The sequence below is a fragment of the Lepisma saccharinum genome, chromosome 21 (genome assembly GCF_977018435.1).
Source record: "Lepisma saccharinum chromosome 21, izLepSacc3.1, whole genome shotgun sequence".
Taxonomy (NCBI): domain Eukaryota; kingdom Metazoa; phylum Arthropoda; class Insecta; order Zygentoma; family Lepismatidae; genus Lepisma; species Lepisma saccharinum.
The window spans coordinates 54,450,529-54,472,260 of record NC_139249.1 but is presented as its reverse complement, the minus strand read 5'-3'; the positions used below and the strand labels follow the sequence as shown (position 1 = coordinate 54,472,260).

The following is a 21,732-nucleotide window of genomic DNA, read 5'->3' as shown; positions in this document are numbered from 1 at the left end:
ATAATTAAAACTTTTGGATACCCCCTCGTATATTGCATGCATATGATGGAACTGGGTGTTCAGTACTTAGTCATTTTGTTGTAGGTTGCTTGACATACAATGAAAGCTTGCAATGTATGGCATGCCAGTTCTAGCAAGGCCACTATTTTGGGAAGTATTTTGAAACAGGGTTGCTGTGTGTCTGTAAAGCAAGGAAAATGAACAAGCGGTTCATTTCCACTTATGGATTCAGTTCTTGTGATTCCACTCCCAAAAAAGATTCAATTCAGAAACTTGTTCCTTCCTTCATTCTTATGATTCTCAGTCTTGTGCAAAATTATGGTTCCTTCAAATTTTGGTAATAACTTTTCACTTTTATACTAGATTTTAGAAAGAGTATCAAAGTAAAACTTGTAGTCCAGATATCTGATTGATAACTAAAGTACATTAACAATGTGATCATAAATATCAGAAAGGTTTGGTGAAGAAGAGGTTATCATCTATTATTTTATAGATCTTAGTCTTGTTGGCATTTCCTATAGAACTCCTATATGCATAATATATATTATATATAGATGCTGTGTACTCATAAATGTAAACAAAAAGCAGCATTTTCTATAAATCTGCTAGAAAGTGAAAAATTGTGTATGGTTTATGAAGATTATGTTGTTTCTAAACTTTTTCTGTTGTTTTTAGATTCTGAAGATGTGTTATGGTGAAATAATGTACCTCTGTTATCTTAGCCTGAAGGCTAGATGCAAGTGACTAAGCCCACCATTTGATGCCGATCGTAATTTTACATTATTCTTCGAATTTTCAGTCGATTTTGTGCATGTAGAATGAAATTTGCTTTTAAAAGTTGTGAAAATGAATATTCATAATAAGTAACAGATCTATATATTTAATTGAGAAATTTATACAAGGTTCAAAAGCAAAAATCATGATGATTAACATGTCTGGAAAAAAAGTCATTTCTGGATTGGACAACCTGGAAATGACAGGGAATTTTATAATCAAAAGGTCGCAGCAACCCTGGAAATGATAGTCCATTGTTTTTTATTGTATTGTGTCTTACTCAGATCATGATGTACAAGGCAGAGTTAGAAAGTTATAAGAAATGAAATTTCTGTAAATATTATGTAATGCATGAGGTGCCAGTGCATGCAGGCCTGTCAGCTCTTATGAAAAATGTAACATCAGCCAGTACAATCCAAGAAGGCTGTCCCTGTGGAAGCTTACACGAGAGAGTAATGCGGAGTTATTCATTCTTTGGGATCAGCAGACAATAACGAGAGGATGGTCAATTGAGGCGGTCTATGGAAATTGGGCATATAGGTACTATATCATGGTGCCGACAGACCTGGAAAACCGGGAAAAGTCAGGGAATTTGAGGTGTCAAAAAAGTCAGGGAATTTCGTCTTCATTGACTTTTTCTATTATTTATTTATTTATAGATATTGTTATGGAACTCTGCACGGGAACAGGAATCTCGTTCGTAAGTTTCGGCCTCAACTTTTAGGCCCCTTTTATGCGCAACACAACCACGGCGCCAGAAAGCAGTGATGGGAGGAGGAAAGAGAGAGAGAGAGAGAGAAAGAAATTTCTTTGGGCCGGAATTTTAAATTCGAACACTCTTTGGAGGAAAATTGTTATAACTCGGGCACTATGCGAGCAATCTACTTGGGATAAATTTTGTTTTGCAGCTAAAACATCAGCGCATGCAACCGTGTACAATTCAGAACACCAGACCGACGAAGGGGGCTTGGGGGGCGGTACGTCTCCCGAATTTCAATGGAAAACAACATAAAAATCTGGAGTTTGCCCCCTCTTCTCCCGCTATTTTGGGGAGAAGGCGCAAACTTTAGTATTCTTTTCAAAGTATGGACATATTTCTCAAGAGAATGAAACATGTTTCATGTTCTTGGGTGCCATCCAAGTTGAATAATAAGCCAAAATGCGATTTTTTTTAAAGAAAAATGAGTAAAATGCATTTTTGGAGGAAAATTGTTATAACTCGGGCACTATGTGAGCAATCTACTTCGGATAAGTTTTGTTTTGCAGCTAAAACATCAGAGCATGCATCCGTGTACAATTCAGAACGCCGAACCGAATAAGGGGGGTTGGGGAGCGCGACCCCCGAATTTCAATGAAAAAACCATAAAAATCTGAAGTTTGCCCCCTCTTCTCCCGCTATTTTGTGGAGAAGGCGCAAACCTTAGTATTCTATTCAAAGAATGCACGTTTCCAAAGAGATTGAAACATGTTTCATGTTTCTGGGTGCCATAGAAGTTGAATAATTAGCCAATATGTGAAACTCTGTTCGGAAATGTGGCATGGATATGTTGCGGAGAGGGGGGGGGAGGTTGGTCATCAATATGAATTTCCCTGGCTTGCTCCAGACCTGTGTCAGTTTCCACCCAAACATAAGAGTATGAAGGTCCAAAAAGCACATTCATTTCGTAATCAGCACCATGATACCATATGGTATCATCGGGCCAGTACGACCTTACTCTGATGATACCATATGGAATCATCGGGGGAGTAAAGGTTAAGCCTCTAAATATTACGTGGAAAATGCATTGAATTATCATTTTTTCTTGTCCGTATGGGAGTAGTAAGGGGACTTGTCAACAGATGGAGGGGATAAGAGCCGGTGGCGCCGTCCGATAGTGGTCGGACGTCGTAGTAAGGCATTTTGTTGGGCAAACTGAAGGAACATGGAAACAAATAGGTTCCATTGATACATACGATTTTTGTCGAATATCGCCACGCCACCCGACAAAGTATCTCACTATAACATGCGACAGAAATTGCATGGACTGCAACATCCAACAAAAATTGCATGCATAAACAAGAAGAGCTTTAGATTGCAAATATGCTGCTGGAATTTTATTACTCTTCTGGCTCACTTCACCTTATTTAATGTAGCAGTGCTTACGAAGGTCTTCTTTCATCATTCTGACGTATTACTGGTTTCGCACAAGTTAACATACGTTTACAATGACATTGCACTATTCTTACATATCAAGAGGAATCCAACAAAACGGGATATATATTGAATACTATCACGAAAAAGTGAAACATAAATCTGCATTGGTGAATGTTATAAAAATTGCAAGTGCATGCTCCAAACCTCAAATTGACTGAACACTAGTATTGCAATGAAATTAACGCCACACTCTGTCCTGTCTGTTTAAACTCGTGAGAGATGGTCATTAATCTCTCACTGAGTGAAGTTAATGTCCAATATTATGAAATAAAATACTAATAATAAATACTTAAATATTTTAATCTCATATTTACTCGAATCATTCAATCATAAAAGCAAATCACTTTCTTCAAGAATTGACTTTTCTCTGTCAGCCCTGCTAAATTTCCACTTTACATCTACTGATTTATACGAGGGGTAGCCAGAAAGTAATTTCTATTAGTAGGGACATTGATTTTTCGCAAACGCCAAAACCGTGAAAAATTGTAATTGCTGCGAAGTTATGTTTATAAATGTGCAGTGATGTCTGGACACATTTTTCGCCCTTTCGAAATATCGAAATAATGCAAATTTGACATAAAATGCGAATTGTTGGCGTTTTTAGCGATTTTTTTAAAATAAATATCCTAAAACAACGAAAAATTCCATGAAATCCAACGTTCTTGTCTTTTGTAGGCCATGTTTGTGTACATAGAACATGCACGTTTTCCAACATTTTACGCAAAGAGTAAACTATAGAGTTATACGTACATGGAATAATTCCGATAGCCACATTAAATCATGTATTTCCCACGATTTTTTCAACTTCTATCAAAACCATTTGCATCACAGAGCAAAGTGGCAGGGTTCTAACAGGAGATCGAGTGAGTATCTACCGTCACACGGGAGCCGCATCTCAGTATTTGTCGCGCGAGATGTGTTTTGAATTACCAAGCTAAGTGTGCACCATCGGCATTTGTCGAGCGAGAAATAATGGTGCTCAGTCTGACTACCATGCGTGAGACCTGTGGTCGATCCCCCTGCGGGGGAGAACCGAGATCTTTTCCACCTATTCAAACTGCTCCTGCACCCACCCAGCATCATATGAAGCTGGTACCTTGAGGAAACTTTGAGGGATAAAGGTAGTCAGGAGCGGGGTGCTGATCACATCACCCCACCTTCAGCGGTGATCAAGAAAGTGTGGGCCCCTAACTCCACACCCCTATACACCTTCACGGAAAAGTGCAGGGGAGCACTTTACTTTTACTTCCTCAAAAATCTGTTCCTACATATCAGACTGTCACGAAAATACATAGAGCATGTGGCCTACAATTTAAAATAATAGTTTAAAAGCACAATAGAGTATTAAGTTTTGGTATATTTGGCAGATAAATGTTGTAAAATAAAAACGCGAATTTTGGGAAATGTAACACTAACAAGTCAAAAAATATATAATGCCTATTCTTGGTGCCATAATATATCGTTATCTGTCACGTGAGATTGATTGATTTTAATTTTTTGGGAGCGTCGCCACTTATGGTCATTATGCACCCTTCAGTATATACTGGGAAAATTCCGTTATCTAAAATCCTTACCTTAAAATTAAAAAGGGGGTATGGGAAATAACTTTCCCAAAATAACTTTCAAGATATCAAACTCTCACGAAGAGGTGTAGGCCATGTGACTTACAATTTGAAACTGAAATGAAATGTGAATTTTCGGAAAAATAACACCGTATATAGTGGAACCACGAGCAAAACAACTTGAGCAGACCCGGGACTCTTGTGCACCGTACTCCTGCACATAGGGGAGGGGGAGAGTGGACCATGCTTCCTTATGGCCCGAGGTGGAGGGAAGAAGGGAAAGCTGCGCGGGGACTTTTTGTCCCAAGGTTTTTTTTTCCTTGTGGTCGATCTATAGTAAAAAATAAAAAATAAGAAAATACACCAATTTGAAAAAAAAATAATAAAATATCAAGGTCCCTACCGATTAGGCATAGATAAAGCATGAATATCAGTTGTAATTTATTGCATTAGTAACAGTGAGTCCTAACCTAATTTTCGGCATAATCACCACCGTTGTTCTGGCATTTGTCGTAGCATTGCACTAAATTTTGTATGCCCATGGCATATGTGTCTGACAGCAAAGACTGGAACTATCTCTACTGCATTGTAGCTGTCAAATCCTTGCCCTGCCAGAAACCTCATCAGTTAAACAAAGAGATGAAAGTCGGTACATTCAAGGCCAGGCCTGTACAGGGAGTGGTCCAAGATCTCTCACCTGAAGTGATGCAAAGAGCCGTGTGTACTCAGCTGTATGGGGTTGTGGACATTCGATTGGCCTTCCGTGAATTGTCTGCACCATCGTCTGACCATACTATCACTCACGACGTCCGGTCTGCACACATCACACGATTGCTGGTGGCTGTGTGCCAAATTCTGAGCGTGCAATGTAGGTAGGAGACTGTATGAGAACTGCAAGCTTTAACCTAGAACTGTCCTAAAACGGCTGCATTGAAACTCTACCAGATTACAGCTACATGCCACTTCTTCCTGCCTGCATGTGTGTGTGTGTCGCTCTCCGACCACTAGTGCTGTGTATAGGCACCATTGGAGCTTTTTTCAGGTTGCCCCTCGTATATGAACTTTCAGAAGCTTCTATTATTAGTGTTTTCGTGTTTTAATGTGTGGTTAGCTATATCAGGTACCTATACAATGCAATTCTATAAATTCCTTGCGTTTAATTTCTAATACCTACATACCCTTTTCGTCAGCATTAATGGTATAACTGCATGATGTCAGTTTCACACTTGGATATACTGTACTGAAGCAGAAATTCCATTGATAATGTAAGGATATATGACACTTTATTTTGTTCGATTCAATTGTTTCACTTATATGCAAGAGTTAAGTTGTTTGCTTTACAGAGAAGAGAGAAGTATATTTGTGCATGGAAAAATGAGTCCGCACTCATGGTTCTTGCAAGCAGAGGGTTCCAAACCTCAGTGAAAATATCAACATATAATATAGAGAATGTACATATAAGGAGACTGATAAATTAGAAATTGTATATTTCTTAATCAATCACTCTTCACTCTTATCTCATTTAATCGTAACTTTAAAAATAATCAAGTATTTTATTTTAAACTTACTGCGTATGACAAAATTCCGTAATCCTTCCCTAGCTTGTGTCCAAATTCACTATTTTGCAGTTTGAATTCAAATCATAGAGAATAGAGAAATTAAGTCAATTTCATAGAAGATAATATTGGTACTTAACAAAACCATACTTGGATCTGTATGAGTTTATTATTTCCATTTGCAAAAACAACGATTTAGTTTAGTTTGTAATTGTCAGGGTAAAATGTAAATTTTGTCCTGGAAAACCTGGAAAAGTCAGGGAATTTCATTTCTGCTTGTTTGTAGCCACCCTGTATATGCCCTTTTTCCGGAGAACAGTTTATGTGATGTCCAGAAGTGTGAAGAATAAATGCTGAAAATTTGAACACGATACATCAAACACAGATGTTGGTACTCCTGTTTGTGTACACGCTTGCGGAGTTGATTTTCGGTTGAAGAAGCTCGCTACTTGAGTTCTTGGCATTTGTTGGAGCACCTAGACGTTAACAACATCTTGGGAGTGTGGAAGCGGTGGTGAAAATAGTGAATTTGCTGGTAAGGAAACATATATTCAGCGGAAAAATAAGAAAAGGGAAGAAATTTAGCAGAGGAAAGTGTGTGGTGAGGAATATATTGTTGACTTGTAGGTAAAAATTAGAAGGTGTACTTGAAATGAAACATTATGGAGACAGGATGTTCTCGTCCGTTTGGAATGCAGACCATACAAATTCCGTTACTTGCCTCGTCCGTGGAAAGGTACCAGCCTGACAGACGGATATGAATCGACAATTTTGGAATTTGTATAGCGAAGCAACCGAACCGATCTGAGAAGATCGGAAGGGAATTTCGAGATCAGTATTGGATATGGTTTGTGCAAGTGAACACCGAGGAAGATAGAGCGCAGGTATGTACCTGGAGGACGGAGGCGTCACTCCGAACATAGAATGGTCTGAGCCTTGTTACACAACCTCTCGCTAGTACCTTTTCTTACTTACATCCCAGTAATAAAATAGTAAAATAAGGGAAGGAGGAAACAATATAAATTCAAGTGGTAAAACTGTCAGCAAGTAGAAATTCAGTTACTGTACCAGTTGTTGCTCCACACAGTGTTGGAAACAGTTTTCTGTTGATGATCAAAAATGAATTGTTCGGCGTTTTCTACAGGGGGTGTAATAAGGAATTGCAAGACTCATTTCTGGCAAACTGTATGCAAAGACATAATGCGATCGCTCTACAAATTTTTGGTGGATGTAGACAAGCAGTGGATTGAACATTTATTTGATCGCTGAAATATCAGTGTCCGGTTTGTGTATCTCATTATCATGCCGCTACATATCTTTCGTTTCATGTCATTTATTTTCTGGCAGATTTTTTTTTCAAATCAAGGAAGTAAAGAAAATTCAAGACAATAAACAGTATAAGGTGTATTTTCATACATTCAAATACATATCGTTACTTCTATAGTGTTTTGGTTTACTCTAACCCAGGTTTTTTACGTTTCAAAATGTGTCTATGGAAAAAGGGCACATAACATGTTTCTTCCAGGATGTAATAATAAACTAGATTTCTAACGTACCAAGCAAATATACATATATATTTTGTTAGAAGAGACCAAATTTATGTGTCAATTAATTGTTTCCTTCTACCATGCTTCAGTCTCTTTCAGTTCAACAATGGAAACTTTCTCGGCGATTTTCTGAAAATGCCATTTTCTCGTATATGCCCTTTTTCCATAGACCACCTCAATTGATCGATTTGTTTTATTTTACTTGACTTTTTTGCAAGAGGATGAAATGCCAGTATGGGGATGTATTTGTATCACAGCAGTGGGTTTGAAGCTTAACAGAAAATTTAAAAGCAACTGGGAAGATGGTAGGAAGATTGAATGTTAGTCATGGCTTGTGTCACCAGTTCATTCGTGATGTGTTATAGAGCCATAAAGTGTCTGCTAGATGAGTACCGTAACACCTTAACCTCGAGTTGAAAGAACATGTGACTGTTTACTAAACACTGTTATGAATTCTGGACATTTTTCCTTGCCTAAACTAATGTATCAAAAAAGTCAATCAGAGCCACGCTGGTCTGGTCAGTTGGGTGTCTAACTGCCACACCGGAGACCCATGTTCGATTCCCATGGTGGGTGATGTAAGGTTGGGATTTTTCCAGCCTTGTCCCCACACAAGGCAGCTCTGGGGCTCACCCAGCCTCAAATCAATGGGTACCAGGGGGGAGGGTAACCCTGGTGGGTGAAGGTGGCTGGAGTGTGGTGCTAATCACATCACATCCAAAATGGCTGAGATCGAGAATGTGTAGGGCCCTACCTCCACATCTCCTAAATGAGCCTTTATGGCACGGTGCTATATGCACAGGAACTTTACCTTTGTACCTTACAGTCAATCAGAAAATAGTTGCCCTTGCTCTTCTGGAACTATCACAGTGCAATGCACAGGGATAGCTTTATCTACTCATGAGTAGGGTCTGGATTATTATGCAATTACATATTTCTTCCTTTGAATGTAACGAAGCAAAAATGACATATTGGCGAATTACAAGCTTAGGAACAATATACATGATTTTCATATTTTTTACATACATGGTTACAACATGGGCACATCAAATCAACTCTGCTATCTAAAACGAATCCATTGCCACTCCCTTCCAAAAGTTAAGTATGCAATGCAAATTTTCGAAAGCGTATTTGAATTTGAGTGGTTGAAAATGGCTGCAGATGTAGATGTCACTTTTTATGTGTAGCTTCCTTTTTGTAAGTAGAGTGTCAATCAATCATCTGTACCTAGGTGCTTAATCTGTGATCTTGAAATAGCATAAAAGCGTGGATTTCTTGCAAGAATCATCACAGTTTCGTTCAAGACGCCAGCATTCTGAAGGGTTTGAGGTGCATTTAAAAGCTGATACAAAGTGTTTATAACTTTTGTAGGATTATTTTTGATAATATTCGTGTTTCTATGGCTGAAAGAAGACGATCGCTGGCATGCTGTCGGACACATTGAAGCAGGACAGTCAATCAAAGATGTCGCTATTTTCTTTGGCGTTGATCATTCTGTAATTTCTCGATTATGGAAACAATTCCAAACAAGTCAAACAGTTGTCTGGAGACCTGTGCCCGGTCGTCCAAGGGTTACCACCCCCTATGATGCTATAGTAGCCAAGCAAAATCGACGACCGACCTCCACAACTGTTACATCCATGGTTGCATCAGCACTTGGTAAAAAAATATCTGCCAGTACTTTGCGCCGAAGGCTCCACATGAGATTGTGGGCCCGAGTACCACGTATTTGTGTTGCACTAAGAGTCCAAGCCAGAGGGGCAAGTTTAAAGTGGTGTCGTCAACATGTCAATTGGTGCAACGTCCTGTTCACAGGCGAGTCCAGATTTGCCCTGGAATCAGATGATAAGCGTGTAAGGGTCTGGAGAGAATGAGGCACATGCAATTAGACCAAGAACATCATCGAACATCACACATTCAGTGGCAAAGTAGTTAGCACATCACGCCACAATGCCAGGGGTCCCGGGTTCGAATCCTGGCCTGGTCATGGATGTTTGTGAGTGTCCATTCATCAATTTCATTATATCATCTCTCATTCCCATCTTCGCAAATTAGCCAAAAGTAGCACAAAGAGCGAAGTAAAATAAAGTAAATCAAATCACGCATTCAGAGGTGGCAGCGTTATGATGTGGGCTGGAATTTCAATGGGATATCGCACCGAGATGCACATCTTTTAAAGGTGGTTCTGTGACGGCTGTGCAGTATCAGGATGAAGTCCTAAACCCCACTGTGAGACTCTAAGCTGCAGCAGTTGGTCCTGATTCCTCCTTGTGGACGACAATGCCCGTCCCCATCGAGCCAACATTGTTGACAAGTACCTGGAAAGTGAGGGCATTTCTTGTATGGAGTGGCTGGCCTACTCCCCCAACCTTAATTCCATTGAAAACCTTTGGGATGCCCTCGGGCATGCTGTCTCTGCACATTTACCTCCTCCAGCCAGTCTCAGAGTGTTGAAAACTGCCCTAACGGAGGAATGGCCATTGCTCGCATCTGCGATGGTTGATCACCTCATTGAAAGCATGGAAAATAGTTGTAAAGTTTGTGTGAAGGTTCGGGGTGGTCACATATCATATTAATGTAAGTTTTGTTTGGTTTGTTTGCCTTTAAAGATCATTATGTTAATGACCCAAATGTGACGTCATCATATAACTTAGAAAAGTAAATATTTATTCATCTTTCTACACAATTTTTGTTCTCTTTAATGCATAAACACATTTGCTACCTTCATGTGCAATTTTGTGTTAATCAAAGCTTTACTTTTCTATTTTTGTTGATTTTACCAGCACGTGCTTAACTTTTGGAAGTGTGTTTATGTTAAGTTATCATTATATTTTTTCCGTGTAGAGTATGTTTCTACATAAAATGCAGTATTTACCCTATTCCACTAGTTTTCAATGAATATTGCAGATATATTCATGTGATAACATTTAAAATATGACTTCTATAAAAATAAATATGTAAGTTTTATCTGATTGTTGTAGCTACATCAGTTTACTTTGACCAACTCTTGTTTTAATTCATGAAAATCACACTGCAGAAATCAAGGTTCTATGTGCACTTTGGTCTTCACTAATGCTACATTTCTCAGATAATCCCTGCTGATTCTGAGAATTGTGACTGCAAATCTACAATTCAACTAACGACTCTCATAGAATTTCTGACAAATCATTTCAAACCTAAAAAATAGCACAGGAATGAAGGAAGCGCTCCAAGACCACAAGAAATGTTATCACATATTTTAATATACTTACATGGTTTTTACATATTTTATTCATTTATTATATGTATGTTTTGGCTACATAAAACCCAGGCCTTACTCATGATTATACCCCACATTTGTATGTAATATCAGAGTACAGAATATGTACATAAATATGTAACAATAATGTATAAAATATGTACCTAAATATGTATCAAAAGGATATGTAGCTAAATATGTAGTATCAGAGAATATGTAATATTAATAACAATCGAATATCCAAGCAATTTCAAGAATTCTGCTAGATATTTATTTTATTTGAACATATTCAACTTAATTTTAATGACATAAGTTGTTCAAATTAAAATTTGTATCAAATTAATAAATTCAAAGAAGCACATATTTAAGAAACCAATTGTGTCAACTATTAATTACTTTCCACATCGCAAATTTATTGTATAATATATATATATGTGAGAGACCTCCTTGTAACTTTTGAAACAAATTGTAAAGAGAAGCATCTACAGAAAGAACAATCGAATGAAAATACATAGCTACTTTTGTACAAGGGAGCATATTGTGTAACTCTCTATGTACAGGAAAGTAGCTTTCTTGTCCACCGATGCCAAGTTTCTAGGTGCTTTCCCTAAGCCTAAAAGCGAAAGAAAAAGACATAACCAGAAGGGGGGGAGGAGAAACTACAGCATCTTTTGATAAATAACAGTTTCTGTATTTTTGGGGGGAGGGGATCTTCAGCTTGTTTGTCAACTTTGAAGTCAATTTGAGGTGAACGTAAGCACTAAGCATCTCATTGATTAGAAAATATGACATCACATGAGCTACAAATTTTCTTCCATCATGTTCCAGAGATCAAAATCATAGGAAAAAGGATCAAGATAGGAAAAAAAAATACCGAAATATGAAATATGTTGTTTTATGTAAAGTAAATTAGCAAATATGTAAAATATGTAATATCCTGACAAGTATGTAAAATAAATCTAATGCAAAATCATGTCAGTTATATAGTTCGTTGACATTTTCCTGTTCAAGGTCTGTACCTAGAAAGGAATAGAATATGTAATTACATACAAATTCCGAGCTCTACTCATAATTGATTGATTGATTTGTTGTTTTAGGTCCACTTTATGCACAGAAAGACTAATCGGGACTGGACCTACAGTTTTGAACTGGGATCCGAACGACTGTACCATGTGCCTCCACCGGGTATCAAAACTGGAACCCCTTGATTACAAGGTGATGATGTTATCACTATGTGATCAGGGAGGCCCATCTCTTACTCTTGCAAGACCGTAGCTAGAATTGATCTCCAGGAGAAGGGGGCATGACTCACAGGTTATCAGGGGCTTTGTAAACCAAGTCCAATTTTCAAAAGTTCAACAGTATTAAATTATGGTAAATTATTTGTGTGTGTGTGGGAGGGGGGGGGGGTCACTAAGTTATTTCAAATTTAGAAATATCATACAAATAGTACATTCCTTCTATATATATTCAAACATCGATTTTTGAAGTGTTGACTGCTACTGAAATCATCCCTTACTGCACCCTCCATACTACTTTTGATGATACAGATATTTGTATCACACAAGAGAAAATGCACAATATTCAGTCATAGTGCCTACAATACATTCCACCCTCAGCGAAAGCAATGAAACTCCCCCTTCGTTCCGAAAACTTGGGAGCTGTTGACCATTGACGCAGATGCGGAGGGAATTTGCATATAGACATCTAAAGTGACAGATTTCTGTCTAAACAGGAGGTCTCAACAGGAGTAGCGAAGGTACATATAAAGAATATCCCCTGTGAAGGAACCTTCTTAAGTCCAGAGAAGAGAAATCTTCTAAATACTTGCCGCTACTTAGACTACTTCTTATAAATAAGATGATCAAATGTATTAGCTGTTGTTCATGCATGCTCTGTGAAGTTATCCTCTACCAAAGTTGTGAGCAAAATAACATCTGCTGTCTACATTTTCACTATTCACTGCAAACAAATTACACAAGATAGTTTTGCCTAATGTTAAGGGGGCTGATGGCAGTTCCAGGGGGAGGCTCATCTCCCTGCCTGTCTACGGGCCTGTACTCATGAGTATGTGCTCCCAACAGAAATGGCATAGGTGCTTAAGAAGTGAGCATGTTCTCCATTTTCTTATGAACAGTGTCCAGTCCTTCCTCAAGTGTATGTAAATATATAAACACTTACCTGCAAGAAGAACCTGATCTTTTTATTTCACATCAAAATGTAAGCACAAGTTCACCTCAGAAGCAGGATAGTTCGTAGCATTTGTATCGGGGATCAGACAGATTAATCAGTACTCTGTTGGTATTGGCCAATCTAGGCATATTGGTGTATCAGTTTATCGGCAAGATTACCGATTTTGTAACCGATCCAATACATCTATAAATATCTGATAGTTTACTGCAAAATGGTACGATTTTGTTATAATTTTTACGAATAATCTCCATGTCCCACTTTTAAAGAAAGTTAATGTCTAAATATGCAACTTCTTTTGCACTGCAGTCACCTCGAAACACACATTTATTAAGGAAGTCAATGAACCACTTAAGTCTTCAAGGACCATTTTGAATTTCATATTTGATCGGTAGAATATCAGTTATCTGTATCAGTAAATTTTATTGGTGATTTATCGGTATCGGCCAAAATTCATATCGGCCCATCCCTAAATTTTATTCACATGAAATAGAAAAATGTGCTCCAAAAAGTTTGAGAAATAAGTAGTAGCTTAGTTTTATTCATATGCCACATTGTTTTCTTGCAGTTTTGGGCTGTCCGACATACATGGAGATGGCAGAGTTCACGAAGTTACCGGCCCAGAGTCAAAAAGTGGCTTTGGCTTTGAGCTGTCGTTCAGACTGAAGAAGGAACCTGGAGAAACAGCCCCACCCACGTGGCCAGCTGTTGTGATGCAGACTCTAGCAAAATATGTTTTCCACTCAGGTATGACTTTGCTTTTTATTTTTTTATATTTTTTTTATTCATTTTGAAAATCCTGAATATCGAATATGTCCATTTTGTATCACAATATCGACAATGAAAATGAAAATAATGTAATATGGTGCACATACATAAGAATAACACTAACAGTAAAACCAGTATTGCTAACTCTGCGGTTGCTTGATGCCTGCTGCTTTGAAAGTTTGATTGGAGCGATGGAAGCCTGGAGGATCATTTGTTGAATTGTATAGAGTTTGTAGTCTATGGAGAAGGGACCTTTCTTCTAAGGATAACCTTGGAGCTTTTGTGTGAAGGAAATTGTGACATTTTCTATTGATAATAGGGATGTGGATGTGAAATGGCAGAAGGGCACTAGTGAAGAATTGTCCATTAATGATTCTGAATACAAATCTCAAATTCAACAGTGAAAAGAAACATCATGTGTTTGAGATTGGATTAAAAGACATGCCATTATTGACACAGAAGGACTTTAAAAAAAAGTTAGTAATTTGGCATTTTACAGTTTTTTTTATACCTTATACCTGTCATAGCAACTTTTCCAAAATGTAAAGCTTCTCTCAGAATCTTGTGTGCATTGCATTTACCATTGTTGAGATATTTTTAAAAGTTTTGTCGTACTTTTAATGTACCTTCTTTCTAGGAGAAATTCTAAAGAAATCTATTTTTTCAGAACTTAGAACATCAAATTGGTTCATGTTTGGGAAATTAAAGATGCAGTTGGTAAATTAGACGTATGCGAGTTACTAACTTTTTCTGTGAAACTTACTTGTAGAAGTTCTATTAATTTTGGTGCCCTCTGCCACCATCCGCTTGGGAACTTGTTGCTTCACTGAATGCCAGTGTTACGAAATAAGGAAGGACATTCAAATTAGACAAAATAAGATAGAAATAGATGCTAATGGGTTGAAATAGGTACCTAGATACCTACATATGATATTGGTCTACAATACTGACAAACTGAACAACTTTTGTAGGTATTGTTTTTCTTGTTGAGGCCTCATTTTGAGGCTACTACCCCTAAAAAAGGTGCAGTTTCTAACCTATATTTATATATGCATATGTATGCAAACACGTACTGAGTTTATTGTTTCCTGACAGGAAATTTAAATATCAGTGCCAATCATGATTTTGTGTCATGTGGTTGCATACATGAATGATAAAAAGGCAGTTCTTCAAAAGCTCATAATGTTCATGATGGTTTGAGATCCTGTTTCATAATCATCATTATTATGTAGATAAATGCACATACACATAAAATTTATGTTTTAAGTATGTACGAATGCATATGTATGCATATATAATCTATTGTTTATTGTGAGATACATGAAATAATATCAGAGTATTCATTAGTTTTCAAATTCTGTAGGTTTTAATATCCATTCTCTTTTGTTGCATCCAGGGAATAACTTTTGTGCTGGAGATCATGTATCGTGGCACAGAGCTCTTGACAACAGCGTATCTCGTATTCAACACATGTTGATGACCGATGACCCACAACTAGGTGCTGTAAATACTCTGTTTGGCTCCGTCCAGTTTGTGCAGATAGTTGGGGTCTGCAAGGAGGAACTTGAAGCTGCCCAGCGTTGGAATGGCCCTGGAGTGATTGAAATATTGAGGAGGCTACCAGGGTGAGAATCCGTTGCTAATCTAATGGAGAGTCTAGCATTGTTTCCCATGTGTGTACTCGTTCAGTTTCTTGTAAAATTGATTTGAGTTGAAGGTTATCTCAGGATGTCTACTGACTGGGAATTCAATGAATTTTTGTGAATTTGCGGCCTATATGTGAATTTTCTTAACAAATGTTAAAAATTGACACACACAATATATTTATCAGAGTTGTTTTTCTTTCATTTTTCCACATGAAGCACAGATATTTAAAACAGAAGTTCCATATGTGGTGAGAAATAAAACTGACCACATAACAATTGATATTTTTTCAACATTCCTTTGAAAAGTAGCACTTTTGCAGTACATAGCAGACACAGTGATGGTGCCAAGTCCTAAAGGTTTCGTATCTCATAAACTACAAATGGCTTTTATGACCAAAATTTGATTGCATATACTGTCAGGCTCCTTCTGTTCACCTGTTATGGAAACAGACCCTGCTTCAGTCTGGCAGCAAAGTATATTGTATCAAGTGATAAATAATGAGAAGAGAGTCTGCATGTTTAGTTGAAGGAACAAAAGTTCTCAGTAGCACACTCCCTAGGAGAATATAATTTTGAAATACTTGACACCTCAGTTCTAATTGTAGGAGAGGAACTGGTTGGCTGCCCATTCTTGTTAGCCTTGTCAAAATGAATTAAAGTATGGTGATATTTTCCACAGAGGCGACACCCATTTGATGTACAAAATCTTAATTTGTGCTTTTGAAGACAGTTAAAACAAAGCACCATATCTTTCACGAAACTGTGCCTTTGTTGCACGGACATCTGAAGAAACTCTTCACACTTGTGTAGTTTGTGTTGCTTGGTGCGGCATTTCGGGCAGAAGGAAACAGCTGATGTTACAAAGGAAGATGTTGAAATCTTATTATGACTCACCACCTTCCGCTGATTTTTGTTTTCACTTGCCATTGACGACAATGCACGTGCACGCTGATCTAGGAACTGGGTCAACTCAGAAAAACTAGGCACTTCTTGCAACATGAGAGAGCATTCCCATTCTTTTCTTGACTCAGAATCGAGCTGACAAAAATCGCGTCCCAAGATTCAACAGGTACACCAAGCACCTTTAAAACGTGAATGCACTCATTTGTAGTGTCGATAAGACGATGTAAACTTGTGTGCGAGTTCTCATTCACTTGCGGCTGATTCACCAGTCACTGGACAGTGTTGCTAACTAATTCCCTCTTGTTAGAATAGCGGTTGTTAAGCAACTCCCACGCGTTTTGATAGTTTTCATATGTCACTGCTAACGATTGTATAAGCTGTGACGCTTGCGTAGGTAGGTACCAACTAATCCGGTACGATGTTAAAGATCTTAATGGAAGCGCGTGGTAAATTTACCCTCGTTAGTACCTATTCCCAGGCAAGGGTCACAAACAATATCTGACGCAACGTTTCTGCTGGATAAATGTGTTCTCAGCAATCGAACAAGTCAACAGAAAGGCAACGCCAGGTTCCATTGAATACTGGAATCCGCGGAACGGTCGAAAATCATGAAAATATTCCGTTCCTGTTTCTTCTTTACTTAATTACGCTGCAAATACTTATTGTTACAAGAAATTACTATAATGCAAGGAAAACACTCATTCGTAATTAATACGTACCAAACCTAATAAACCAATCTTGTGTTAAGTGTCAATTAACGAGTCATAAAAAGGGGGTCTAATGTGGCATTTACAAGATTTACCATTCAATTTTGACACATTCAAGAAAAGGGTGGGAGACATTAGTTATCATAAAAAGGACAATGTTCCCATTCTTACTCAAAAAACATAGCATATCGGTTAAGTGTACGGATTTAAACCTACGGGTCAGAAACAATCAATCAAACAAGAACATTCAGTTTTAACATCCTTCTTTTTTTTTATTCCAACAATTTTAGTTTAACTTGGTTTCTCAACAACAACAAAGGAACGTTTAAGATTTTTAACCTAACACTTAAATCCTTTCAAAATGAACTGTTTTCTGAATCAAGTGCAACATGTAAGCTCCATTATAAACACGCATACCCAGAAACATACATATCAAATACGGCACTAAACAGTGCTAATAACAATCAACTGGGTATTCTTTTTACAACAGTGAATTCCTAACAACAACATGTAGATATAAATATATAGTCATTCGTGCATGGCTTTTGACGCTACTGTGTAAGGTTATGGGGGAATATTACTTAAAAAGGGCAAAACGTGAGATGCGGCATGCGAACAGTGCATTAACGGACGTAATTAAACCAGCGGTTTTCTAGCTTTCAACGATTCTTATGTAACGATTTCCCAAGTAAAGGAATCTCCTTTACCGCGCAATAGTTTGTTCAATCACAAGGGGAAAAAGGGGTGTATTTTTAATTATTCCTCTTTCTTGGCATTCGTTATTTTATTGAAGTGGAGCAGGAGTGCCTACGCTTTGTACTGGGCGCACTTTAATTTGATTTTAATTGGTTCCAATATATGTGTGTAATTATAAGAGTTCGCTATCGAATCACTGCACCAAAAAAACACTTAGTTTATTGAGTTACGTTGAAAGAACCACAAAAGGGGGGGGGGGGGGAGAATGTGTGAGAGAAGCGACTTCGAAAACAGCTTGCATAAATAAAAAAAAAGGAAAATGTATAGTTCTAACAGCAAGCCGGCGACAGGATCTGAGATGGTAACGTCCACTATACCTTGATTATATTCCTTCGGATGGTCCTTATCAAAAATACACGCACTTTGTCCAGTTTGGATACGTCTAGTTGCAGTCCAATGCCTCCCTACGAGTCTGGTAATCGTGGCTCCTAAGGAAGGTCTCCCATCTCTCGATCTCAGTAGGTACACGAAGGACTTGGCGTTCAAGGCAAGACGACCCTGTGCCGCTGCTAATTGGCTGGTATGCAACTGCTCGAAGACAGGAAGCGAACTGAGGAGTTCCCGATCGGGATCGTCGAAGAAAAAAAAGGGAGGGGGAGGAGAAAGTGTAGTTTTCATTATATACGATAGACGGCGACACAATCCAAACGCCGTAGCGCTGTCATCTATTGAGTTGGAGAGTTTGTTTACTCCAAATAAACTCTATAATCGTACCAAAAGGTACGTGTAATATTCACTAATAACAGATGGTATATTAGGAATATTACAAAGCAATCAGCCTCGCCCTTGAGAGAAGCCTTCAAATACTGAAGTTTTTGTGCACCTAAGTTCGCATTTTTGTTGACACTTGCACTAAACAAATCATGAAAACTTAGCCAGTCCTCGAGCGATCCACTGAAGTAAGGAATTTCCAATCTCGGTAGTTTAACTTCACGTACTTGTTGCTGGGGTGGGTTGCCATGTGATGATGACGTGATGTGAAACTTCCTGATGCTGTTAATTGTACTGACCGAAGCTTGTAGACAATCTGATCAAGTCTGTCTTCTTCCACACTTAATTCACCTTCATACTTTTCGAAGTCACTAGCGTCCCTTGCAGCAAGATCAATTAATAGTGGTTTGCAGTCACTTGATAGTTGCGTCGCTTTATCACCGCACAAAGACATCGTGGCATTGTCTAAAGTTCCGGAATTGACATGATTCTTGAGACAGGTAATCTCACGTTTTAGCACTGTCTTTGCTGCGAGAATTCGCTCCATTTTGACGCGTTCACGAACCGCGAACCGACCGAAAATTGGCAAACCGAATTGCACTACATGCTGGTAACGAAAGATGCTTGTTTAGGCCAGCACCACGCCTTGATGATGTCAGTTTCTTTGTTCGCGTCTCGCAGGCGAGGAACTAACAAACGGAAAATACAAAAAGTGTGATAAGAAGTTCTTTGTCACACAAATACACACTCACAGTTCACAATTATGCATGTAGAAAAACACAAAGTCACTAGAATCACTTTCACAGAATGTCACAAATCCGGCTATGGAGGACCATGTCGGGGAACGAGCCCCGTTCCGATTTGTATCCAAAAACTTTCTGTGGTTGGGTAGGTGTGAGTTTGAAAAGGACACTCACCTTATGTAAAATACATGTTTTAATAACGCACACATATGTTTAGATACATAACACGTTCCTTGTCGAGCAGATGACAAAAGATAATTCTGCATACACAAAATGATGGCATGCAGCCATGATTGCTGCGCAGTCGAAGACAAGTGTTGCCAACACCTACTTGGCAAATATCAGAAAAGTGTCTTGGCTGCCATGTTGGATGCAAGTACATGGTGTGGACCATCAATCATCATGGTTAAATGTTTCGAGCATTATGCTCTTTTTTGGTTTTGAAATCCAACATTAATCTATATCTAAGGTCTAAATCACCATCCCTGAGACCTTCTGTAAACAAACGGTCTCACCGATTCAATGTATCACTCCCCGTCAGCTGATCCATGACCGCAATCATCTGCTGTTACACTCATAGTTCGCCGCACCTATTCATTTTATATAAGAGCCTCTGAATGTGAGAACCCGTTCTCAAAACATCAGACGAATATGCAGCCGCATACATTGTTACTCTCCCGGTCATTCTCTCTTTCATAACCCTTAAAGCTGCAGACACTGACACACCACTGCACTGGGATACCAACTCAACCACTTCATTTACTGGTTTCTCAGGATACTACTGACAGAATGTTACATAAATATTGAGTAGAATCTGTTTCTCACCCCTTTTCAAAGGCTGTCCTTGCTGGTGTTTTGAAAACAAGCTCGGAGAACACGGAGATTTTCCCGCACGCATAGAACTCGGCATGTTATTTTTCTAAGGACTCGGCATGTTATTTTTCTAAGGCTAAGTCAGGCAATATTACTAAGTTGCACTACTTCCTTGCTGTTCACATGATTATTTTTAGAAAATAACCAATGTTATAAAATATCATTATGTATACAAATCTCTAAGCTCATTGAAAGTTATATTACTACAAAATGTTCACACTTATCTTGCCTTGCCATGTCACCAAGTTATTTTACGAAGTGCACTATATTTGGCGGAACAAAAATCGATATTAGGATGCTTGTCAAAGTTTCCAACCGCAATAAATTTACGAACTTTTTGTCTTATTTTGATCATCATCAATATATTTATTGGACTTACAGCAATGCATATGGCTGTTTGTGCCCATTATATATTTTATTTACATAAGATACAATTTACATAAAATGTACAAACAAATTTCAAATACACTCCTATCTATATCAAACCTTAGAAATATACATTACCATGTTATATCATTTTGTCTAAAAAATGCAAGTAAAATATATTCAAAGAAAGGAGCCAAATTTATGGGAAATGATTACTGGTGCATAAAGGTGAAGCAATAAGTAAAAAAAGAAAGAGCATTGGGTTTAAAGTGAGACGTCATTTGCGGCAGCGTATCCCATACTACAAATTGGCCGTTGTTTTACCTTACGTAATGAATCCTGTAACAACGCTGGATTTTCGTGTGGATTATTTTACTTCTATGAGTTTGCAATGCTTTCTGCATGCAGGTGGTTTTGTTTACAGAAGGTGTCAGGGTTTGTGATTTGAACTATAAAGTTATTTAAACTTAAATGTAACTTACGTTAAACATATCAAGAAAGAAAGAAAGGGCGATGAAACGATGCCAAATGCCATAATTCCTAATAAAAGTATTTATGACTCAATTGTATTTTAACAAATGTTATTTTTACCTTGAGTTTTTGCCTTGAAATCCTGAAATTTTGCCTCTTGGAGTAACTTCCATACTATTATCAGTATCTTCACATTTTATATTGGTGTTTTTATCTCAGTGGTTCCTCCCTAACAAATAGTGCCTAGAGAAATATTAGATATGTGTGTATTGATGTTTATCATTATGTGTTCGATCCATTATCAGGGCTGGTGGACCATGGCTGATAACAGACATGAGAAGAGGAGAGAGTATGCTAGAATTGGATCCGTCCGTTCACGAAGAAGTGAAGCAGGGGTTCGAGACAGAAGGCTCCAATCTAAGTGGAGTGAGTGCAAGGTGTTCGTGGGTTGACATGGATATTGAACAGTTCCTAGCTGGTCACGGTGTGAAAGGTCCTGGTTGTGAAAGTGGTGGTTTCATAAGTGACACTGAGAAGGATAAGAGGCTTCCGCAAATTTCCGAAATCGAGAGTCATCAAATCAAGACAGCTTTGAAGAAAGGATTGCTCAATACAAAGGCACCATTGCCTCCAATCAAGTCTTCTGATCCACATACGCACTTAAATGAGTAAGTATTTTCCTATGCTTGTTAAATTTTAAAATACAGTTGGAATAGGAATAGCAGTT

General features: G+C 38.1%; 1 protein-coding gene across 2 annotated transcripts in view; it reads left to right on the top strand.

Annotated features, from left to right (window-relative positions):
• Positions 1-21,732, top strand: part of Su(fu) (suppressor of fused domain protein) — a 105,471-nt gene that overhangs the window by 73,606 nt on the left and 10,133 nt on the right. For both annotated transcript variants that reach the window (XM_083142375.1, XM_083142376.1), the window contains exons 3-5: positions 13,630-13,808; positions 15,226-15,454; positions 21,311-21,673. In XM_083142375.1, the coding sequence (XP_082998501.1) occupies positions 13,630-13,808; positions 15,226-15,454; positions 21,311-21,673 (771 nt within the window). The remainder of the gene's footprint in view (positions 1-13,629; positions 13,809-15,225; positions 15,455-21,310; positions 21,674-21,732) is intronic.